At 50.7% G+C, this 24,410-nt stretch overlaps 1 protein-coding gene across 6 annotated transcripts in view; it reads left to right on the top strand.

Moving 5' to 3' along the window:
* The first annotated feature begins 3,155 nt into the window (after positions 1-3,155).
* NOD2 (nucleotide binding oligomerization domain containing 2) overlaps positions 3,156-24,410 on the top strand; it is a 38,667-nt gene continuing 17,412 nt past the window's right edge. For 4 of the 6 annotated variants that reach the window (XR_010344828.1, XR_010344829.1, XM_064383051.1 and 1 more), the window contains exons 1-4: positions 3,156-3,230; positions 9,063-9,529; positions 16,651-16,756; positions 19,344-21,159. Coding sequence is in view for 4 of the 6 variants with exons in the window: in XM_064383051.1 (XP_064239121.1) it covers positions 9,071-9,529; positions 16,651-16,756; positions 19,344-21,159 (2,381 nt within the window). In the remaining 2 variants the exon portion in view is untranslated. The other 2 variants (XM_064383053.1, XM_064383054.1) reach the window with 2 other exon arrangements.

The following is a 24,410-nucleotide window of genomic DNA, read 5'->3' on the forward strand; positions in this document are numbered from 1 at the left end:
TTCTAGTGCTGTTGCTAAGAGAAATGAGGAAAAGTTGTGTCTTAGTAAAACTCTCATAATCGTACAGCCTAGAGATGACCATGGAAGAAGTAGGAGCTGGAATTTCCTTGGTACTGACTTGACCAGGGATGGTGCAGCTGCTTTCTACACGTTATTTTCTACAGTCTTTGGGAAACCTTGTAAATGTCAATACCTTAACTGTTACTGCTTTTGTTGTTACTCAGGGATGAGGAAACTGAGTCTGGGAGGTTCCTGCCAAGCCTACCTGGCACACAGCTGCTGGACCCCAATCCTGCTCCAGCCCACACACTCCTATTCATCACTAAGCGCTGACATCTCCTTGTGTTTAGATTTTTCAAAAGAAATGGTTTTCTTGCCCTTTTCTAACTATGAAGAGACTGAGGCTAAGGTCCCTGCACTCCCAAGGCAGGCCTGGTTGCCTCCGACATCTAGGTGAGCTTGGCCGCTAGATACAGATTGAGGCTCCTGTGAATGGGGCCTGTGCTGTCCCAACCTTGGTCCTCCCAGGTGCACAGTGACTTCATGGCAGCGGCCACACAGGGGCCATGGTGGCCATCGACAGCAGCGTGACAGGCATCACCCCAGAGAGACCAAGCTGCAGATGTTCCTGGGGAAAGACATCTTCTTCAGCCTGGGCTTTCACGTTCAGTACTACTACAAGGACTTTGGTGCGGACGTGGCGGCCTCCGTAGCACCCACCACCAACCTGAATGGTGGGCACAACATAAGGCGGTGGACATGGCGGGGCTGTGCACACTGGGCACGGTGACGATGGATGACCGTGGCTGCCGGCTCACGGCCCAGTCCATTATCCCTGGCACCCCAGCGTGGGAGCAGGAGCAGCGCTTCATCGTTGGTATGGCTCCACTGACGTTGGCGAGACAGTGATGTCACAGCCACGTACCCGGAGCTGCTGGAGAGCTCAAGTTGGTGCTCAAGATACTGAGGCACCGGGTGCTCGATGACCACAAGGAGGAGGTGGAGCTCTGCGCCCTGGTGCCTGCAAGGACGTCATTGGCAAGACAGGCACCACCACACCCTCCACCTGCTCTGTGTCTCCTCCCAGCCACGGCTTCCTGCCTGTGCCAGTGCCCAGCTGCCATGCCGGCTTCCCCCTTGGCCAGTGGCACAAACTCTGCTCTCTGTGGCAGAAGCTGGTGGATGCCTTCGTGGACAAAGGGGAGGAGCAGCCCTGGGAGGCTGTGGCAGGGGCCGGCATGGGCACCCTGGGCTGTGGTGGGACTGAGTTCTTAAAGAGACCTATCCTGGAAAGTGAAGAAGCCATACTCATTAGATCTCCCTTCCCATCTCCCATCCACCCTGTGGTCAGTCTCCCAAATGCAGAGGTCAGAGGCTTTGCAGTGACTGCAAACTAGAGAGCAGCCAAACCAGTGGCCCGGTGGGGGCAGTGCTGATCTGTTAAGGAGCGTGTGGACATCTGCTGGGTGCCTGTGAATGTCACAATGCTGGGCTGGGCAGCTGGGGCACCGGGTGTTGGTGCTGCTGGTGTTTTGTGCTCAGGCGTTGGCCTCATCAAATGTCCCAAAGCATGAAGCACTCTCTTTCTCAAAATGCCAGTGGCATTCCTGTCACTATAGAGAGCTCTGGCCTGAATGGAGAGCCCCTTCCTTCTCCCCTCATTCTACGGCTGTCTTCCTGCCTTGGGAGATGTTGGTGTTTCCTGTGACCGGCTGCCGTTGGGTGTGTGCATGCACACATAGACACCTGCATACCAGGCAGGATATGTCGCCATGCCTGCAGGCTGTGCAGCCCCAACTTTCCTCAACCACAGCCAGCCAGGAAGCTGCCAGGCCAGCAAAGCTTTCAAATACCCCATCCTATCTCCTGCTCCACCGTGTCTGCTATGCTGCAGGTACCCTCTCTTTTATAAAGCCGGCTGCCCTTCAGCTGATGCAGCTGAAAATCAACAGGCTGGAGGTCCCTACCTCCCTGGAAAATAGCAGTCTGCTTTCCATGGAGTCTTAGCTTGAAGATCCTCTGGGGCCCAAGGCAGAAAATGAGCAAAAGGGCAGCATGCTGGCATCTCGGTCAAGGGGAATGGACTGCCTGAGACCATTGCAATAGAGGACAGCCCAGTGGGGATTGCCATGGATGCCAGGGGAGAGCCCCCAGCCTGGTCCTGGCAGCTGGTCCTTGACAGGCATAGCTCATGACCCAGCCTCTGAGAGAGGCAGGCGGACATCTCCACAAGGAGCTGTCAGGCAAGGCTCAGGCAGCCTAGCCCACCAATGGTGGTGGGCGGTCATCAGGTCCTGTCTCCACAGCAGACCCTCGGCACCAGGACGTGATCCTGGATATGTGCAAGGGAGTCAGCTTTATCAGCAGCATGGCCTTCCACATTCCCTCAACCAAGCATCTTCTCACCAGGCCAGGTGGGGGCTGGTCAGCACAGGAGCCCTGCAGGACAGGACAGAGCCTGTTGGGGGTGAGAAGGGAACTGGGGCCCTCCATGCTGGTGGGCCTGTCCAGCTATTTGAGCCCTGCTCCTTGCAACCCCGGGTGGCTTCTGTCTTGCCACCTGCATCTCCCTTCTGCCTGGCCCAAGCTTCTCCGTGCCTCCTCCAGGGGTTCACTTCCCCAAGTCCAAATGAAGCTCAGAACCAGGAGCAGCTGATGAAAGACCTGGCTGCCTTCTTGCTCTCCTGCCAGATCCCTGCTTGGAGAGGGAAGTGGTGTGTGTGTGGGGAGTGTGTGTATGTGTGTGTTGGGAAGCAGTGTGTGTGTGGTGTGTGTGGGTGTGTGTGTGTTGGGAAGCGGTGTGTGTGGGGTGTGTGTGTGTGTTGGCAAGCGGTGTATGTGGGGTGTGTGTAAGGAAGCAGTGTGTGTGTGTTGTGTGGTGTGTGTGTGTGTTGGGAAGCTGGTTGTTCTGAGGACTGTCCGGTTCCCTCCTGGTTGAAATGAGGCCCAGAAAGGGAGGCCCGCTGGCCAGGGCACACAGCCAGGACCGTCCAGCCCCGCAGGCAGGCCCGGCCCCTTTCCTGCGCGCTCCCTCCCTGTCCCAGGTGAGCCTGGCCAGCCCTGGAGCTGGCGCTCTCAGGGCTGCCCAGTCCGGGCAGAGCAGGGGCGGGGTCCAGGCGGGGGCGGAGCCAAGCGCCCGCGCAACCGGAGCTGAAGCCCAAGCTGGAGCTGGAGGAGCCCGGAGTCGTGGCCCAGAGCGGGCCTTGGAGTCGGGGCGCCGGCGGCTCGCGGTGAGTGCTGTTTCCTGGCGCGCTGCCTGTGCCTAGCGCCTGGGGTGGGCTGCGGGGACACTGTGGGCGCCGATGGTCCCGCCCCCAGGACTCCAACACTTGGCGTCCGTCCGAGCAGTCTTGGCCGCAGGGCTTGGCAAAGGGTTGCCTCGGTTTCTCCTGGGGGAGTCCCGGGTGTAGATGGGACATGAGAAGGAAAGGGGACATCTCCAGGTTGGGGAGGCCCCTGGCAGGAGTGGGAAGTCCCGAGGAACCCGGGCTTCAGATCTCTGAGGGCGCCATTCTTTTGAGTTCTTTCCTCTCTGTGGGGCTCAGTTTCCCCGTCTTCACCGTGCCAGTGAGTGGGTGTGAGAGGGTCTGCTTGGGGGATCCTACTGCTGCTCTCTGCACTTCTTAGGGGAATCTCCTGCCTCCTCCTTCTCCCTTGGTGGGTGTGAGATCTAAGTTCAAATCCATCCCTTCCCAGATAGCCCACACCAGGTCCTGCGCGGCCGCATCCCCCCGCTGTTTGCTCTCTGCTTCTCAAGTTGATGGAGCAGCTGTCTGGTCCTGCTTACATTCCAATGACCTGAAAAGCCCTCCACCCAATCGCCCTGCGGAGGGCCTCTTGAAGCTGCATGAGGGTTGGGGGCTGGACCCCTGCTTCCAAGTTCCCTCTTTCTGAGCCCTTGGGCTTCCTGCCATGGCCTTGGTTTCCCCATGGGCTGTGACTTGGCCTCCTCTAAGGTCCTTGTTCTACAGAGGGGGATCGCCTGCCCTGTCACCCTCCCTGACCCCTTAGTGAAGAAGACCAGAGTGACATCGTCACTGCCCGTACTTGCCTGTCCCAATCACTGAGCCATGGGGTTGCTGCGGCCCCTGAATTTGTTGGCCTCCCAAGGTCCCTCTGCCTCTCTGCACCCTGGGATCTGAGGCCGGAAGCATCCTCATCCAGCCCACCTCCCTCCAACCCAGTTCAGAAGCCCTCTGCAACACATGCCTGGTGGTGGGGAGCTTATTACTGATGAGGTGGCTTTTCAGTGTCCTGCGGCTCTTGTTTCCTTTACCTAAAATCTGTGGCTTACAGATTCTGCACCTTGGTTCCACGTCTGTCTCCCGGAGCCATGCAGAACACATCCATTCTTTCATCCATGCCAGCAGTCATCATTCATGCACTGGATGAGATGCGAGATCGAGCAATGGGGAAATCAGACAAAACTCCCCGCCCTCATGGAGTGCACATTCTGGAAAGGAATGCACAGCAATGAAAGAAGTAAATCTGTGGCATGGCAGGTGGTGGGAAGTGCTCCGAGTAAAACAAAGCAGGGAAGCAGGATGGGGTGCCGGGGCTGGGTATCGCATTGTACATAGCACAGTTAGGGAAGGCTTCGCCAAGACCATGACACCTTGGCAGTCATCAGGAGGCGAGGATGAACCTTGTGAGTATCTGTGTGTGTGTGTAGCGGGGGGCTTTGGCTTTTACCCTGAGCGCGATGGGAGCACTGGTTTGGAGCTGAGGAGTCACCTGCTCTGACTTGGGGTCTGGCAGACCCATCCATCTGTGGGGTGGAGAATGGATGGTGATGGGTGGGCTAAGGGCAAAAGGAGAGTCTGGTGAGAGAATCAGGACTGTCGTTCTGGGGAGAGACCACAGTGGCTTACACCATGGCCCACAGGTGGTTCAGATTTGGGATATATTTCAAAGGCTATGTCAATAGGACTTGGGATGCAAGAGCAAGGTACAATCAAGGATGATTCTGAGTTTTTGGCTTGAGCTTCTGGAGGCTTGAAGCTGCCGTGAACTGAAATGGGAGTTGCGACGGGGGAGATCAGGAGTTTGGTTTTGTGCTTGTCGTGTGAGCTGTCCATTAGGCATCAGTGATGATTAAGCAGTTGGGAAAAGTTAAGGGCGGAGGTTGGAGTTGGAAATGAAACTGTGGGCATCGTCACCATACAGCTGGTATTTAAAGCCACAAGAGCAGGTGGGTTCATCTAGGAAGGGAGCAATATGGAGAAGAGAAGGGGTCCAACCACTGAGCGCTGGGGCCCCCGGTGTTAAGAACCAGCCAAGAAGACAGGAAGAGTGAAAATCAGAGAGTTGGGGTGCCCCAAGGAGGAAGGAGGGAGCAATTATGACCAATGCCTCTGAGGGCTTAGGATTGAGCAACAGGAGGTCACTGGTGACCATGACCAAAACAGTCTCACTGGAGCGGATAGGGAACTTTGGGGATGAGAAGGGATGGGAGGATTTGGGGACAGCAGTGCAGGCAACAGACAAGGGGGCCTGCTATAAAGGAGGCAGAGAAATGGGATTGGAGCCAAATGAAGAAGCGGGACATCAAGAGAGGGCTTTACTTTTACAATGGAGGATTAGAGTGCATTGCTCACTGGTCGGGGGAACTGGTCTCAGGGAGAGAAGCTCAGTGCGGGGAGGGAGAATGGAGGATGGCTGGGGGAGGGTGTGGGGCTTGGCCCCAGCAGAGACCCAGCAGGCTTGGGAAGTTGAGCTTCCCTGGGTTTCCCCTCCTCTCCTGTCTGCAAGGGGTCAGTGGGCTGAGATTTCAGCACTTAAGCCAAGCATTTGCTCTTGTCCCCAGAGAAAGCAGGTTGGCTGTGGTCTCAGGAAGGAAGGAGGTGTCCGGGCTCAGGCCTGGGCCTGGGGTTCAGGGAGGACCCACGTGGGTCGCCCCTTGACCCTCTCTTTCAGCAAGGAAGTGCCCCTTTCTCTAAAGGGCCCTCACCTTGGGGAGGACAATGGTGTCTTTGAAGTTGTGGTAACTGAAGGAGAGAGCAAAAGGCGATGCAGATGGATAGATTTTGTCTGAAGAGGGGAAGCCTGACCAGGTGATAAAGGGGTAAGAGGAAGGATGTTAAGGACAGTTTTTAAGAAACGGATAATAAGAGAATATCTATTTTTTCTCTCTCTTTCTCAATTTAAACGGAAGCAGGAAAAACTGAAGCTAGACATAATGAGGAACTTCCCAAGCTGGGGAGCTTCCCGAGCTAGTTAGTGATGACAGCACTAAGGCCAGGTCCTCCTCAGATGTTTACTATGAGACAGGACAATGCCTGCTCAGAGACAGGGGGCTGGCTGAATTGGTCCTCAGGATTCCCTCTGCTCTGAGGTTTCTGGAAGAAGGCAAGGGCGGAGGTGTGGTGATGCAGCTGCTGGTGGCTTGGGCGGGTCTCCCCACATGGCTTGAGCCATGTGGCTTGGGCGGGTCTCCCCTTCCTGGTGTCCACAGAAACCGGATGTCACTAGCCGGAGTGTGTGTGGCTCACACGTACGCCAGGCTGCTGCAGGCTTGGTGTGCTAGGGAGGGGTCCCTACTTACTTTTGACCTGTCCCCTTGTGAACGTGTCTCCTGTCCCCAGTGGGGTTTTTCAGTGTGGGTCATGGTTGCCAGGATACACAAGTCTTTGTGCCAGAATTGCCTGGAATTACTTAGTCCTGGATGGCTGCTTGGCCAACTCTGGTCTCGGGCTCTTCCTTTGGGAATTTCCCTGGGAAGTGGCCGGGCTCGCCATTCCTATGCCACTGGGCTTTTGGCATTCTGTGCAAGGCCCACCCACAGATGCCATGCCTGCTTCCCCAGCCTAGTGGGCTTTGATGGGGGAAGAGGGTGGTCCAGGCTCTCCTGATGAGGAGGAAAGACCAGGTGTCCTCCTCGAACATTCTCTGGGTAAGAGGAGCAGGCGTTGTCCTGGCTCAGCTTGACTCTCAGCCTTCTTTCATTCCTGGCTGCACACATGCTCCCAGGCCTGGGGTCAGACGCGGGATGCTGGCTCCATTTCTGGGTTGTTTTCTGGGGAGGGTGGGTGGGTGGTCATTTTCCCCAGGACCTGGGCAGGGGCGATGGTTGGGGCTTCCGTTGCATCCTTGGCTGGTATTTCTACAGCTGAGAACCACTCCACGGCTGAGCCCAGAGCTTATTCTGCCCCTTTTTCTCCTCTGCTCCCTGTCCCCAGCCACCCCACCCTCTTGGCTCCTCTGCTTAGAGGTGGGCACAGGGAGGAGATCTCCTTGGCCTGAGAGAACTACCTTAGTTCCTGGCTTCCAGTGGCCTCTGAAGGGGAACACCCTCTCTCGCAAGCAGCCAGACACACAAGTAACCTCATTGCCTCAGTTTCCCCACCTGTCCAGCACAGGGCCCCCTGTGCCCCAGCAGCATTCTGAGAGATGAAAGGTTTCTCCTTTTGCTTACCGTGACTGCCATATCAGGACGGGCACAGAATGTTCCCACCACCCCATGCCCAGGGGATATTTGATTCATGAACATTCCCACAGTGCCTCTGTGGGACACAGCACTGTGCCAGGCTCAGGGATGCCAGGACAAGTAAGATCGAGGCTTCCACGTGGCCCAGGCAGGGAGAGAGACACATAAACAACCATCAGGAAAGATGCAAAATCCCCAGGCCACTTGGCATCTGCCCCCTTGAGTGTCTGGGAATGTCCCTGATTTATAAAAAGAAGCTGACGGCCCTGTTTGTTTTCCATGCTTACACCCTTTCACTTTCGTTTCTTCTGGGCCCTGCACCAGCCCTTGTCCATGGCCCCCATGACAACTGCAGAACTGTTCATGCTGAGAGATGTTCTCGGCTGCTCAGGGACCCTCCCAGGGCTTGAAGCTCCTGGAAGGTCACTTCCCCTCAAATCCCCAGAACCCAGAGCAGGTTACTGACAGTAGCAGCGGAGCAGCCTGTTCAGGTGGTTTCGAGGGTGTGGCAGGGAGGCGAGGGCCCTAGGGCAAGTGTGTGGGGCGACGGGGACAAGGCACCAGAACGCTTGGAAACAACTTAGTTTGCACCGTAATTTTTCACTTTGCCTAGGCTGGGACCTTTAGAACAGTATCCTGAGTCTACCCCTTGGAGAGCAGTGTGCAAAGCACACGGCACGGGCTTGGGCCCCCGTGGGGAAGCCAAATGTAAGAGTTAGAGACGTGCATTCTGGAGTCGCACATGGCTTGTGTTGAAATCCTGGCCCAGCCTGTCTAGCTGTGACATGTCGCACAAATCACTTAGCCTCTCTGTGCCTCAGTGTCTTCCTCTGTAAAATGGGGCTGATTGTAACCACTGCTTCAGAGTGGCTGGGAGGGTTCCGTGAATTCATGCAGGAGAGCACTTAGAATGGCGCCTGGCGTGTCATTTATTCTTAATAAATATTAACCATTACTGAAACTGCTGTAGCCTGAAACCAGTCAGGATCAAAGAGCCCCTCTCACCCTACTTCGAAGAGAATTAATTCCCTGATCACTTGGGAGATCTCTCTCTCTCTCTCTCTCTCTCTCTCTGTCTCTCTGTCTCTCTCTCTTTTTGAGACAGAGTCTCTATTGACCAGGTTGGAGTGCCGTGGCTCCATCTCAGCTCACTGCAGCCTCCACCTCCTGGGTTCATGCGATTCTCCTGCTCAGCCTCCTTAGTAGCTGGGATTACAGGTGCCCACCACCAGGCCTGGCTCCTTTTTGTATTTTTAGTAGAGACAGGGTTTCACTGTATTGGACAGGCTGGTCTCCAACTCCTGATCTCAAGTGACCTTAGGAGATCTCTTGCTCCTAATAGTACCTCAAGCCTTTGTAAACGTTTTAAGCCAGAGACCAAGCATGCATATGGGAGTTAGGGGTCTTGATTTAATTTTTGGTTGCTTCAAACTCTCTGTGGGACCTTGAGGTGTTTCTTGCCTTCTCTGGGCCTCAATTTGCACATCTGAATGGTGGGGAGCTTGGATTGGATAAAGTCTGAGGCTAGAACCAAGGCCAGCTCGGGTTTTGCTGGGGCTGACTTGCCTTGGCCTTCCCGACCACCCTGCGTCTGGCTTTCAGAGAAGTCCCGCACTGATGTTGTTCTCCTCCCCAGGTTGTGAGATGTGCTCGCAGGAGGCTTTTCAGGCACAGAGGAGCCAGCTGGTGGAGCTTTTGGTCTCGGGGTCCCTGGAGGGCTTCGAGAGCGTCCTGGACTGGCTGCTCTCCTGGGAGGTCCTCTCCTGGGAAGACTACGAGGGCTTCCACATCCTGGGCCAGCCTCTCTCCCACTTGGCCAGGCGCCTCCTGGATACCGTCTGGAATAAGGGTACTTGGGCCTGTCAGAAACTCATCGCAGCTGTCCGGGAAGCCCAGGCTGACAGCCAGACCCCCAAGCTGCACGGCTGCTGGGACCCCTACTCGCTCCACCCAGCCCGAGACCTGCAGAGTCACCGGCCAGCCATTGTCAGGAGGCTCCACAGCCATGTGGAGGGCGTGCTGGACCTGGCATGGGAGCGGGGTTTCGTCAGCCAGTATGAATGTGACGAAATCAGGTTGCCGATCTTCACACCGTCCCAGAGGGTGAGGCGCTCCTGCGTGCACCACAGAGTTCCCAGGAAAGGGCGCTTAGTCACCAAGATTGATTTGTCCTCATGAAGTCAGCCTGTGGGGTAACTTGGTCTATGGGATTTCCCCTAAAAAGGTAGCCGGGTAGGTAAAATTTACTCTTGACTTTTGGCAGGCAACATACAACTTTTTTTTTTTTTTAAAAGAGATGAAGTCTTACTCTGTTACCCAGGCTAGAATGCAGTGGCACGGTCATAGCTCACTGTAGCCTTGAATTCCTGGGCTCAAGTGAGCTTCTGGCCTCGGAGTAGCTGGGACTATGGGTCCTGTACCACCATGCATAGCTAATTTTGTTTTTCCTTTAGAGATGGGGTGTTGCTTTGTTGCCCAGGCTGGGCTCCAGTTCCTGGCTTTAAGCAATCCTCCCGTCTTGGCCTCCCAAACTGTTGGGATTGCAGGCATGAGCCACTTTGCCTGGCCAACATACTGCTTCTGCTGAGAGGAAGTGTGTGGTGACCAAGGGCTCGGATTCCGGAGCCAGAATGGCGCAGGCTCAAGGTCAACCCTGCGTGGTCTCAGGCTTCCCGATGGAGCCTCTGCAGCCTTATTCTCTCTTGTTTCAGTTTCCTCATCTATAAAGCAATGGTAATAGTCATATGGTGCCTATCCTGTAAGGCTGTTGGGAGGATTCGATGAATTAACTCGATGAGTAATGCTTAGGACAGTGTCTATTACCATTGTCTGCTATTGATTATTTCTGTTATGAGTGATACTCTGTACTTGTATGCTTTTATTTCTGTTTTAAATTAACAGCACAACAGGTCATAACACCTCAGTATATTGAATCTCTATTTTATAATTAATGTAGCATATTACATACTAAGATATAATAGTAGCATATTATACACTAATATAGCTTAAATGTTTATGTAGGATTTATGATATGAAATTGCATTAGATCATAGATGTTCAGAGTTGGGATACAACTGCCCCCAACAATGTAATGACTCAACAGAGACCACCAAGACAGAGAAATGACCACTGAGTAATTTTGAAACTCTTTTGTTTCTTCCAAACAGTGATTCTTAGGGCTCCTGAGAGGCAGATGGAACACTTACTAACATTCTACTTTATAAATTGGGAAATTGAGGCCAAGGAGAGTAGTTTGAATAAGCTCACAGTAGTTAATGAGACGGCCGATGCTAGACCAATTGTCCAGCCTTGGCCATTGACTGATTCATCCGTCATTCGTTTATTCCGCCAGAATCTATTAGGTACTTCATACATATTTGCTCAAAGTTTGTTGTGTTCATAGTGCTTTGCACATGGTAGGTACTCCATAAATATTTGTTGATGAAATAAATGAGTTATCGAATGAATGACTGAATTAGAATTAAGCTGCAGTGGTAAAATGGACTGGGTTGAGGAACATTTTAGTTTTTCTTTTTGTCTGTTTTCCAAAAATGTATGCTGTGTTCACATAAGTCTGGGTAACCCTAGGTTGAGATTGAGGAAATAAACTAATTTGTCTTCAAGCCTGCTGGAGTGCAGTGGCACCATCATGGATCACTGCAGTCTTGAACTTCTGGGCTGAAGCGATCCTCCTGCCTCAGCTTCCCGAGTAGGTGGGACACAGATTAGCACCAACATACTGGGCTAATTTTTTGCGGGGAGTGTAGAGATAGGATCTTGCTATGTTGTCCAGACTGGTCTCAAACTCCTTGGCTCAAGTAATCCTCCTCCCTCGGCTTCCCAAAGTGCTGGGATTACAAGCATGAGCCACTGCATCCATCAAAGGCTATATTTTAATGAGCTAAGAATTCTTTTTTTTTTTTGAGATGGTGTCTTGCTCTGTCACCAGGCTGGAGTGCAGTGGTGCAATCTCGGCTCACTGCAACCTCCGCCTCCTGGGTTCAAGCGATTCTTCTACCTCAACCTCCTGAGTAACTGGGACCACGGGCGCGTGCCACCACGCCTGGCTAATTTTTTTTGTATTTTTAGTAGAGAAGGGATTTCACTGTGTTGGCCAGGATGGTCTCCATCTGTTGACCTCGTGATCCGCCCACCTCAGCCTCCCAAAGTGCTGGGATTACAGGCTTGTGAGTCACCGCGCCTGGCCAAGAATTCATTGTAAGAAAGGGCTAAATAGACAGCAAAAGCAAGCATTGAAGCCTGGGACTGAGCTGAGTGAGGAGCAGAGACAACAGATCTGAGGATTGCAGGAGATTACAAGTGGTTTGTGCTGCCTGAGGTTTAAGCTTTTAGAATCCAGCTCTCTCTGAGCCTCCTTTGAGCTCTGACATTGTGTGACTGTGATTTGGTGGCCTTCCCTAAGTGGCCTTTCTGATTTCATTTGGATGGTGCTTGTGGTATGTTTAACCAACATGTCTTCCCAATTGACCTTTTAATTTCCTATAAAGAAGTAGTTGTCATTGATTGCAGGTTAGGGACAGAAAATGCTGTGGAATGAAACAAAATACAAGTTAAAGAACCAAATTCCAAAAACACCCATTGCTACTATTGACTGAGTGCCTACTGTGTGCCAGGCCCTGCATCCAGTCCATTTCCTATATTGTCTTATTTAAGCCCCACAAGGGTGTAGTGTGATCACACTGTTTCTTAACAATGAAAAAACTGCCCAAATCGCCCATCTGGGAAGTGGCCCAGCTAGAATTTGAATCCAGGCCTGTTTTCCTCCAAAGCTTGTTCTATTCTCTATCTGTCATAAAATGTGGGGGCTTTGTGTGGTAAACTTGCTCAGTCGGGCACAGCAGTTGTTAGGAAACCTGAGGCTGGTAACACCAGCTGTAATACCAGCTGTCCGTCTGACTCATGCAACTGTTAAAGTTGATAGGGCTGAGGTGTCAGACTGAGCTCTGAATTGCGTGATTCCTATAACAATATTAACTTAAACATTTTCAAATTGGGAAATTCACCATACCTACAGAAGAGTGTGTATATTTCATATGTATGGTGTAAACTGTTCCCATCACCCAGGTTAAAAGACAGGATGTTTCTAGTACCTGGGGCCTTCTTTAATTGCAACTACCAGAGGTAAACACTGGCTTGACTTTTGTGTAAATCATTCCTTTGCTTTTCTTTAATGTTTTAGCATCTTTTAAAATACATTCCCAAACAACGTATTGTTCTATTTTGAAAAACTGAGTAGAAAGCCAAAAATAGCTGTGTAAAGAAACTATTAGGCTGGGTGGTGGCTCACACCTATAATCCCAGCACTTTGGGAGGCCGAAGCAGGTGGTTCACAAGGTCAGGAGATTGAGACCATCCTGGCTAACACAGTGAAACCCCGTCTCTACTAAAAATACAAAAAATTAACTGGGTATTGTGGCATGTGCCTGTAGTCACAGCTGCTCAGGAGACTGAGGCAGGAGAATTGCTTGAACCTGGGAGGCAGAGGTTGCAGTGAGCTGAGATTGTGCCCCTGCACTCCAGCCTGGGTAACAGAGAAAAAAGAAAGAAAGTTCACTATTGCCTTTTCTTAGATGAAGGTTCCCAAGGCAGGGAAGCAGAGTGGAGTCTCAGGGACTTGGTCTGGCTTTACCTTCCCTGGGAATTGATAAGGACCCCTTCTGGGAAGTCAGTAGGCAATGACATAAGCGAGTCTGGGGAAATACAGGGCTCATTGCAACTGGAGGGTCTGGTAAGGCCGATGTGAATTAGGTGATGGCTGTCCAGAGGAAAATGGCCTGAGGAAGCAGGCTGCTTCATACAGTCTGTGGTAAACTTGCCAAAGGCTATTCTAGCTCACAGGAATAGGCCAAGACTAAACACTTCTGTGGAGTGAAATGAATGTCCTCAGCTGACTGAGGCAGCAGGAGTTGAGAAGAAATGATATTAGTTCATGGTGAAGACAAGTCAAATATAGATAAAGGTTAGGGTCAGACTTGCCTGGACATCTAGGGGATAACTGCTGTCAGTATGTTTGAGTCTTGAGTCACTGCTCCATTCTGTCTGAACTGGTGGCCATCTATCTACTTGTAGTACACAGCCATCAACCTGAGATTTCCCTACATGGTCTTCCTGCATTGAGTCTCCTCTTCGGACTCTACTTTCCTGGTTTATTCCATTTTGCTAGACCATATCCTCCAGTCAATTCCTTAGAATGAATGCATGAAAGTTAAAAATTTCTGAGCTCTTACATGTCTAAAAGTTCCCTCATACTGGATTGACAGTTTGGCTGCGTATAAAATTCTGCACTGGCCATCATTTTCCTTCAGAATTTTGATTGCATTGTTCCATTATCATCTCTTTTCAATATTGCTTCTAAGAATTCCAAAACCATTTTTTTTTCTTTTTGAGACAGAGTCTCACTCTGTCACCCAGGCTGGAGTGCAGTGGCGTGATCTCAGCTCACTGCAACCTCCGCCTCCTGGATTTAAGCAGTTCTTCTGCCTCAGCCTCCCAAATAGCTGGGATTACAGGGACCAGCCACCACACCTGGCTAATTTTTGTGTTTTGAGTAGAGACAGGGTTTTGTCATGTTGGCCAGACTGGTCTTGAACTCCTGACCTCAGGTGATCTGCCACCTCGGCATCCCAAGGTGCTGGGATTACAGGCATGAGCCACCACTTCTGGCCTCCAAAACCATTTTAAAACTCTTTCTGGAAGTTTGTACAAATTTTTTTTTTAGCCCCCAGCATTTTAAAATTTCAATGATGTGTCTTGGTGTTCTTCCACTGTGCTAGTCACCCAAGAGGTAGTTTGAATCTGGAGACTTCTCTCTCTTTATGTTTTGGGAAATGTTCTTGATTAGTTTATAGATGATTTCTTCCTCTCCATTTTGTCTCTTCTCTCTTTATGGGACTGCTATTACTTTAATGTTAGAACTCCTTGACTAATCCTTTAATTTTCTTCCATTTTCCATCTCTGTGTCTTTTTGCTTTACTTTTGTGTGATAGTTGCAACTCCATCTTTAAATTCTTGAATTTTTCATTTTTGTTGTCATGCTGTTAATTTGGTGGTTCTAGAGTAGTCAGAGAGCTCTTACTTAGAAGGTGAGATTCGAGCAAGAGGTACGTTTGACTGTTCTTTTTTGTAGTATCTTACTCTTGTTTTATGGATGCAACATCTTCTTTGACTTAGGATCATAAGATCAGTGAGTTCTTTGTTTGTTTGTTTGACTGTTTTTCACCCTTTGTAAACTTTTTCTACAAGTTGCTTTCTCCTTTTCCCCTTGTTTGGCTTATATCCCCCATGTTAGATGCTTTCTCTGGGCTTATGATACTCTTTGGTTTTCTTTCTCATGATTGGCAGGTAGGACTTGAAAACTTGTTGAGCATGTGGGTGAAACTTGTCTACTGTGAATTTCACTGTAGACATTTTGGAAAACGACAGTGTTTGTATCTTTAGATCTTGCCTCCTGGGTTGATCAAGTTATCTGAGTAGACCACAGACCTCTTGCCTGGGGATAAACCAGAAATCTGTTGCAGTTTGACTCAGTCCTCCTTGTTTTAGTAATTTCCTTCAGTTCCAGAAGTCCCTCATGCTGATCATTCCAGAATTCTTTACAGATTCTAGGATACACACTGCATGGTTTTCAACTTTCTCATTTTGAGGTTAAGATTGGGCTTTCAGGAGTCTCTTAAATCCATTACCATTCATTCATTCAGCAAATTGAGTACCTGATTTGTGCCAGACATTCTTCTATGTGTTGTGGATACCTCAGTGAACAAAACAGACAAAAATCTTTGCCCTGGAAATACACACACTCCAGTCAGGGGAGAGGAGCAATAAGCCAAAGGAAGGAAATTACAGAGTGTGCTAGAAGGTGGTGAGTGTTGTAGAAAGTAAGTAAAGTGGGTTCGGGAGTTGAGAGTTGGGGAAGGAGGAAGGGGATAAATGATGGCAATTTTAAATAGAGTAGTCCTCTCCTCTCCTCTCCTGCCCTCCCCTCCCTTCTCCTCCCTTCCCCCCCTTCCCCTCCCTTCCCCTCCCTTTCCCCTCCCCTCCCCTCCCCTCCGCTTCCCTCTCTTTTCATTTGTTTCTTTTTTGGAGACTGAGTCTCGCTCTGTCACCCAGGCTGGAGTGCAGTGGCATGATCTTGGCTCACTGCAATCTCCACCTCCCAGGTTCAAGTGATTCTCCTGCCTTGGCCTCCCAAGTAGCTGGGATTACAGGCTGCGTCACCATACCTGGATAATTTTTGTATATTTAGTGGAGATGGAGTTTCATTATGCTGTCCAGGCTGGTCTTAAACTTCTGACCTCAGGTGATCCACCTGCCTCGGCCTCCCAAAGTGCTGGGATTACAGGCATGAGCCACCATGCCTGGCCATATCTTGCTATTTTCTACATGGATTACATGTTGAAATGGTAATGTTTTGACTATTGTGGGTTAAATAGAATATATGATTAAAGTTAATTTTATCTATTTCTTTTTACTTTAAAAAATGTGTCTCTTAGAGGATTTCAAATTACACATGTGACTTGCATTTGTGCCCTGCATTTTATTTCTGTTGGACAGTGCTCTTTGGGACATGCTTTGAAGGAGAAGTCAACAGGATTTGACAGATTACAGAGGAGTGGCTTCATGGGTGACTCCAAGGCTTCAGGGCCGAGCACCTGGAAGAATGGGATTAATATTAGCCAAGATGAGGAAGGCTGTAGGTTTGGCAGGTGCGTGGGTAGGTTAGTTCAGTTTAGAATATGTTGGAGGTGTTTATGAAACTTTGAAGTGGAGATGGGAAATAGGCAGTTGGATGTGTAAGTCCAGGCTTCAGGGGAAGAATTCAGGCTGGAGATGAAGATGTGGGAGTCTGAGCAGAGGTTGTATTCAAATATTCAATCCATGAGACTCGATGAAATCACTTCTCTTCCAGATGATTTACAGCTTGCAGAATCATTTTCCCTATCTTTGTAGGTTCGTGTCTTTATTTTGTTTCATCTATTTTTCAGTTATTCACTGTTTTAGTGAGTTTTGAGTAGGAGCCAGATTGGATGCGTGCTTTCAATTCACCATCTAACACTGTATTAAATACTTTAAACTCATGTGATTGTCCAGTTATTTTTCTGATCTTTTATTTGGGATAGAAGAAGATGCCTATGAAGTTGTAGTAATCGGTAAACCTTCCCACATCAGCCTTTCTGGAAAAATAATGTCTTCTGTGTTCTCCATAGGCAAGAAGGCTGCTCGATCTTGCCACAGTGAAGGCGAATGGATTGGCTGCCTTCCTTCTACAGCATGTTCAAGAATTACCAGTCCCGTTGGCCCTACCATTGGAAGGTAGGTATATGTTCTCAGTTAATCAGACAGGGAAGGCAAGTCAGTGCAGATCCATGGTTAGGAGCAGAACACACCTCGGTTAGCATCCCATATGCTGACAGTGCAGCCTCCCTGTGACTCAGTTTCCTCCTTTTAAGGATAGCACCACCCTCTATCTCATTGGGCTTTTAGGAGGATTAAAAGGACAAAAGTGTATAATGTTAGCTCTTAGCTTTCATTATCTCCCACACAATGTAATGGTAATTGGAGCTACCATATATTGAGGGCTAACTAAAGGTGCTACTTACTATCCAAACTCTCATTATCTGTACCAAAAAGATATGGACATATGTTTGGAGTTAGGGCTGGTATCCCTTGATCTCTGAAATTTAGCAGCTCACAACTGGAGACTCGAGAACCAAGTGGATCGAGGGACTGTGGTATCCCTCAGTGCCCAGGGTCACCACCGAAACTCAGGAACAGGTGGGGCTTGGACAGCACCATTTAACCATGCCAGGCATCCTGCCAGGTGCCTTATGGACAATGTCTACCCTTTGCAACAACCCTGAGAAGTAGGTGGTTTTTTTTCCACCATATAGATGTGGAAACTGGGCAGGGAGGTTAAGTGACAAGGGAGGGGGAGATGGGTCTGATTGTAAACTGTCCCCACCTATACTTTCTCTTTTCTTGGGAGAAGAAATGCCGGCTGTAAACAGAGGGTGCAAGGCTGGCACTCTTTAGGGCTTGTTCCTACACCGCGGTACTTAAAGCTCATTAGCACCGAAGCCCCCTGAGCTGTGCGTGGTTCTGGCAGATGGGTCTATCACCCTGGGCCCCGCCCTCTGGGCAGTGAGCAGGCCTGTGGGAGGGGTGGCTGGAAGCCTGTGCCTGGCACTCAGGTGTGCACCGCCTCATCAAAGAATGGGACGTAGACATCAGTCCACCATACAGGGGTGCACAGCATGGAGCACGGGGCCTGGTTCAGCCCCTGGTTGAGGTTTGCTGTTGATATCATCAAGCACAACTGGTCCCTGTAAGACCAGGCCAGGGTGCAAGATTCCCCACATTTCTAAAGGTGACAACTGATGTGTTTATTTCTCTATAAAATGACATTTTTTTTTTCTGGAGAATGTTAGTATCATTGGTGATGGCTGGAAAGCCTGCATTGGAAATCAGGTCGGAAGAGGAAGATAGATATCTGATATGTGTTGGAGAGGAAGATATCTATCTTATGGTCTAAGTTCAGCGATCCTGGTATATTCAGAGGACAGAGAGCTCATCAATAATCATCAACTCTGGGAACAACAGAGGTGACATAAACACAGCGCATCCCCTCTGTATGACCACAGAGAGCCATCGATGAGCTCAGAGGTCTCTGAAAATTGCTTGTTAGTTTTGGAGTTGAAAATAAGTGGGCGAGTGTTTGGTTGGGAGCAGTGAGACTGTGATGGCCGGGGACCGTTCACCCAGCCTGGGACTAAACCAGCACTTCCCCATTTCTCCTGAAAGGGGAACTAAACCCTGACACAGGAAATGGTTTGCTCGCATTGCTTTCAGGATGAGAAAGGAAGAGCAGTAGCATTTTAAACACGCCCAGTGCATGAAGTCTCCCGGCCTGGGGTGCATGGGGAGGATGGGGAAGTGGAGGCAGGATCACAGACTTTCATCTGGGTGCTTGGCTGGGGTGCCCTGGTGACGCTGAGGCCTTCCGTTGCTAGGAAGATCCAGATCACTCAGGATCATCTCCCCATCTCAAAGTTTAGCTTCATCACATCAGCAGAGTTCCTTTTGCCTTGTAAGGTAACATATTCACAGGTTCTGAGGATCAGGACACGGACATCTTTGGGGGTCTATCGTTGTGCCTACTATATCCATTAATAATCATGGTAATAAACACTGTGTTTTGGGAGTTTGCCATATCAGATATTCTTCTAAACTCTATTTTATCTCACTGCCTCTTAAACAATCCTTCCAGATATATATTGTCCCCATTTTTACAGATGAGAGAACTGAGGCCTGGAAAGGCTAAATGGCTTGCTCAAGTGAATGGTGGAGCCAGGTTTTCCAACTCAGGTGTGTCTGGCTTCAGAGACGGGGCTCCTGAGCCGTTAAGTCTATTGTTTCTCTTTAGAGAAAGACAACTGAGGCTGAGTGGCGAAGGGATTCATCTAAAGCCACCAGCCACTATGGCAGGACAGATATCGAATACAGGTCTTCTGATCCCAGCCCAGAGCCTCTTCCCATCATCTACAACTCCTCCTGGTGTCAGTAATGATAACGGCAGTCACTGATGTCTTTCGAGCACTTACTTTGTGTTGGGCACTGTGCTAAGTGAGTGACACACGTTATCTTAGTTGATCTGTGTAAAAACTCTGTAAGGTAGTTACCAACACTTCTCCCACCTTACAGAGGTGGAAACTGAGGGTTAGGAAGTTTCCTTGACTTGTCCTCAAAGTCCACAGCTTGTGAATGGAGGAGCCAGGATGGGCGCCTGCTGGTTCGCCTATCCCTTCAGTTATGTCACCTTCCCCTGCAGCAGCCCACTGTCTGGTTAGGTCCTATCTTCACCATGGTGCCACCTTCACCTGCCTCTTCTTCTGCCTTCCAGCTGCCACATGCAAGAAGTACATGGCCAAGCTGAGGACCACGGTGTCCGCTCAGTCTCGCTTCCTCAGTACCTATGATGGGGCAGAGACGCTCTGCCTGGAGGACATATACACAGAGAATGTCCTGGAGGTTTGGGCGGATGTGGGCATGGCTGGATCCCCACAGAAGAGCCCGGCCACCCTGGGGCTGGAGGAGCTCTTCAGCAGCCCTGGCCACCTCAATGACGATGCGGACACTGTGCTGGTGGTGGGCGAGGCGGGCAGCGGCAAGAGCACGCTCCTGCAGTGGCTGCACTTGCTGTGGGCTGCGGGGAGAGACTTCCAGGAATTTCTCTTTGTCTTCCCATTCAGCTGCCGGCAGCTGCAGTGCGTGGTCAAACCACTCTCTGTGCGGATGCTACTCTTTGAGCACTGCTGTTGGCCTGATGTTGATCAACAGGACATCTTCCAGTTTCTCCTTGACCACCCTGACCGTGTCCTGCTAACCTTTGATGGCTTTGACGAGTTCAAGTTCAGGTTCACGGATCGCGAACGTCACTGCTCCCCGACGGACCCCACCTCTGTCCAGATCCTGCTCTTTAACCTTCTGCAGGGCAACCTGCTGAAGAATGCGCGCAAGGTGGTGACCAGCCGTCCTGCTGCCGTGTCAGCGTTCCTCAGGAAGTACATCCGCACCGAGTTCATCCTCAAGGGCTTCTCCGAAGAGGGCATCGAGCTGTACTTGAGGAAGCGCCATCGTGAGCCTGGAGTGGCAGACCACCTCATCCGCCTGCTCCAAGCGACCTCAGCCCTGCGTGGTTTGTGCCACCTTCCCGTGTTCTCATGGATGGTGTCCAAATGCCACCAGGAACTGTTGCTGCAGGAGGGGGGGTCCCCAAAGACCACTACAGACATGTACCTGCTGATTCTGCAGCATTTTCTGCTGCATGCTGTCCCCCCAGACTCAGCCTGCCAGGGTCTGGGACCCAGTCTCCTCCTGGGCCGCCTCCCCACCCTCCTGCGCCTCGGCAGACTTGCTCTCTGGGGCCTGGGCACGTGCTGCTATGTGTTCTCAGCCCAGCAGCTCCAGGCAGCACAGGTCAGCCCTGATGACATTTCTCTCGGCTTCCTGGTGCGTGCCAAAGGTGTCATGCCGGAGAGTACGGCACCCCTGGAATTCCTGCACATCACTTTCCAGTGCTTCTTTGCCGCGTTCTATCTGGCACTCAGTGCTGACGTGCCGCCAGCCTTGTTCAGACACCTCTTCAATTGTGGCAGGCCAGGCAACTCACTGATGGCCAGGCTCCTGCCCATGCTGTGCATCCAGGGCTCGAGGGGGAAGGACGGCAGCGTGGCAGCTTTGCTGCAGAAGACTGAGCCGCACAACCTTCAGATCACGGCAGCCTTCCTGGCGGGGCTGTTGTCCTGGGAGCACTGGGGCCTGCTGGCCGAGTGCCAGGCATCCGAGAAGGCCCTGCTCCAGCGCCAGGCCTGTGCCCGCTGGTGTCTGGCCCGCAGCCTCCGCAAGCACTTCCACTCCATCCCACCAGCCGCGCCGGGTGAGGCCAAGAGCATGCACGCCATGCCCAGGTTCATCTGGCTCATCCGGAGCCTGTATGAGATGCAGGACGAGCGGCTGGCACGGAAGGCTGTACGTGGCATGAATGTCGGGCACCTCAAGTTGACATTTTGCAGCGTGGGCCCCACCGAGTGTGCTGCCCTGGCCTTCGTGCTGCGGCACCTCCGGCGGCCCGTGGCCCTGCAGCTGGACTACAACTCTGTGGGCGACATTGGCGTGGAGCAGCTGCTGCCTTGCCTTGGTGTCTGCAAGGCTCTGTAGTGAGTGTTGCTGGGCATTGCTGTTCAGGCACAGGGGAGCACCATCAAGGTGAATCATGGGAGCCCCGAGCTGGGATCCAGAAGTCTGGGCCCAGCTTCTCCTGTTTCACCCTTCTTTGCAACCCTTCCCAGATCCCTTCCCTTCTGGGTCTTAATTTCAATATCTGACAATGACAGCCATACTTTACTGACTGGCCTGTGTGCTGGGTCTGGTGCTACGCTTTCCAGAATGACCTCATCTAACCTCTACAACCACCTTGGGCTGTAGGCAGGAATGTTATTATCTCCATTATCCTTGACTTGAAGCTCAGAGAAGTGAAGTAACTTGTCCACAGGAAGTGAAGTCACACAGGAAATGGCAGAGCTGGGTCTCACAAATCACATCTTTCTGATGACAGGTTTCCTGTCCCTCCGCCAGTCTGTGGATACACTTCAGGGGCTCCCTGAAAACCTTGAGGTCACATGCAGAAAGTTTTGTGTAGTATGTCAGTATCAGGAATGACACCAAATCAGGGGTGACTTGTGCCCCATCATTCCAGCCAGATGGGAATTTCAGGACCCAAGAGATGGAAAGGGGCTGCAGGGTTTCAACCACTCTTGGACTCCTTAAGTAGCACAGTGTCCAAGCAGGATTTCAGCACTACTTGTATTGCTTAGAGCCCCAGCCAAAGAGGTGAGGTTTTGCCCTTTGGAGAATCTGTGCTCCTGAACTCAGGGGTCTATTTCTGCATCTTAGGCCTGGGGATCAGCATCCCACAGATACCCTAACATCCTTCCAGCCTTGAAAGGGGAGGCCTTGCTTCTATGTAGAACCTATGAGAAAGCAGAAGTTCTAGATCGAAATTAAGATCTATTCCCAGCTTCCTGGGGCTGTAGGCTACCCCTCCTCTGGTTGACCTTAATTGACCCTAAGCAAGGGACAAACCTCTTCTTGAGAGGATTAGGATGGTATACATCTTCCCTGAGGCAAAGCAATGAGATTTATTTTTCTCCATGGACCAAACACATGGATATCCACTAGAAACTGTGCAGTGACTTTTGTGAACCCTGACATAGGGATGATGGTCATAAGGTTATAGCATAATAACAACATAATACATAACATACATAGCAAATATATATATGTATTCTATGCAATGAATATAAATACAATTATACCCATCATGGTCTTGGAGGAAACAGATGACACACTTCAAATTGGTGATTTGAGGAGAGTTTAATAAAGAGATTGTTTACAGGCCATGGGCAGGCATTAGGAAGAGCAAGAGGATTGGTGCAGGGGCCTGGGTTTAGTAACAGCTGGGGGAGGGTAGACCTGAAGGGGCAAAGGGAGGGAGACTAATTAGCTGGGAAGGTATGGAGAGGGCTGCCTGAGATTCTGCACCATGGAAGAATACAGCTGGCCCCTAACTCCCTTCCCCGATCCTTGCTTCTGGCCAATGTCTTCCACTGGCTGGACCCATTAGGGAGGCCAAGCAGGCTGCTTGCTGGAGTAGTCCTCAGACATCAGCCTCTCATGAGCCAGACAAGTAGAGAAGTGAGAGAGTGGATGTGGCCAGGCAAGTGGGAGACAGCCAGCACCAAACTCTATTTCCCTAGGTGGGAGCATCATGATACTTGAGTGGGAATTTGGAAACCTATCTGTTGGAGCAATTTTCCTAATAGAAATAAGAATGTGCATTTTCCTGGGTAGTAGACTCATAGTTTTGACCCCAAGACCGCAGGCACTCCTGGCCTGTGTGATCCTCATAGGCCAGTCCATCCCTGGAATTCTGGAATGGATCTTCCATTCTCGGTTAGGGATGTCCATTCCCAGGATGTGCACGAGGGCTCGGGGAAACCTGTGGGTCTGTCTCTATTTTCAGAGAAAGATGAGGATGGCCTGGTTCTAGCTCATGGTGCTCAGACTGTGGTGTATAAAGGCACTTGTGGAAATGCAGATTCCTGGGCCCGCCCTTAGTGATTCCCATTCAGTAGGTTTGGGGTGGTGTCCAGGGCATCTGTATTTTTAACAAACAACCCTGGTGATTCTGATACAAGTGGTCTTACCCTGGGAGAACTACTGGTCAGCAGCAACCAGTTTGGTTTTCCATTAGCAATTACTGTCCTTGAGCAAGTTCTGCTCTTCACCATACACACACTAAAATTGCCAAAGCCATAGGGGAGGGGAAGCAACCATGAGGTTGCTGTGAGTGCACTGTGCATGTGTGCGTGTGCGTGTGTGTGTGTGTGTGTGTGTGTGTGAGGGGGAGAGAGAGAGAGAGGGGAAGGGAGGAAAGGGGAGGGCTCTCCCACAGTACCAACCTGTCTCTCTCCCAGTTGAAGTGTTTCCATGCCAACCGAAATCCTCAGCCTCTAGGAAACCCCATATACACAGTGCCCCTGTATAGGTTTCTTTAGACTCTGGCTCTCTCTGACTCCAGAGTGATGGGTTTCAAAGTTTTTTGGCTGTGACCCACAATGATTGAGAGAGAGACAGACAGAGAGAGCGAGCGAGCGCACCCACCACCATGTAAACGAGAAACCAAAGCTTCATGAAGTGACTTTGCTCTATGAACTCTGATGCACTGTGCTCTCTTCTGTTCTGTTCAATCTGTATTTTAGAAGTGCTGCTCAGGACCTCAGAATGGTTTGCATGTCCCACAACCTGCAGTCTAAAAAATCACTGCTCTAGAGAAGTGGCCATAAGAGGCCCTGTGGGAGAAGCTGCACCGTGTCAGGGTTAGGAGTGGGGTTTGGAGCCAAGCTGCCTGGGCCCAAAGCCTTTATGTGCTGTGCATCCCTGGCAAAGTCACTTCACTTGTCTGTGCCTCAGCTTCTTTCTCACGAATGCACAAAATAATGGTACCCACTTCACTGGCTTGTCGTGAGGATTAAATAATGTTATTATTGGTCAGTGCTAAGGATAGGGACCAGGGCTAGCGATCACGATTCTAGGTGACTTTTACCATGTACCGGGTGCTCACAAGTCTTTATATACACAGCCTGGTGAGGCTGATAATACTATTATCATAGATGAAGACACCAACAGATAACTAGTAAGTGGCTGATCGGGATCACAATATCCAGCTGAGGCACTCCAGAGCCTGAGCTATTAATCATTCAGTCAAGGCCTCCCAGGTTTGCCTAAAGATAAAGAATCATGTGCACAGTTGTCAAAATATACAGATCCCTGGGCCCCACCACACACATACTGGATCAGCAGCTCCAGGGTACAGGCCTGAGAATCTGTATTTTAGGGAAGCTTTCAG

Source organism: Aotus nancymaae, unplaced genomic scaffold, assembly GCF_030222135.1.
Source record: "Aotus nancymaae isolate 86718 unplaced genomic scaffold, 86718_ANA_hifiasm-v0.15.2.pri h1tg000030l, whole genome shotgun sequence".
NCBI classification, from domain to species: Eukaryota; Metazoa; Chordata; class Mammalia; order Primates; family Aotidae; genus Aotus; species Aotus nancymaae.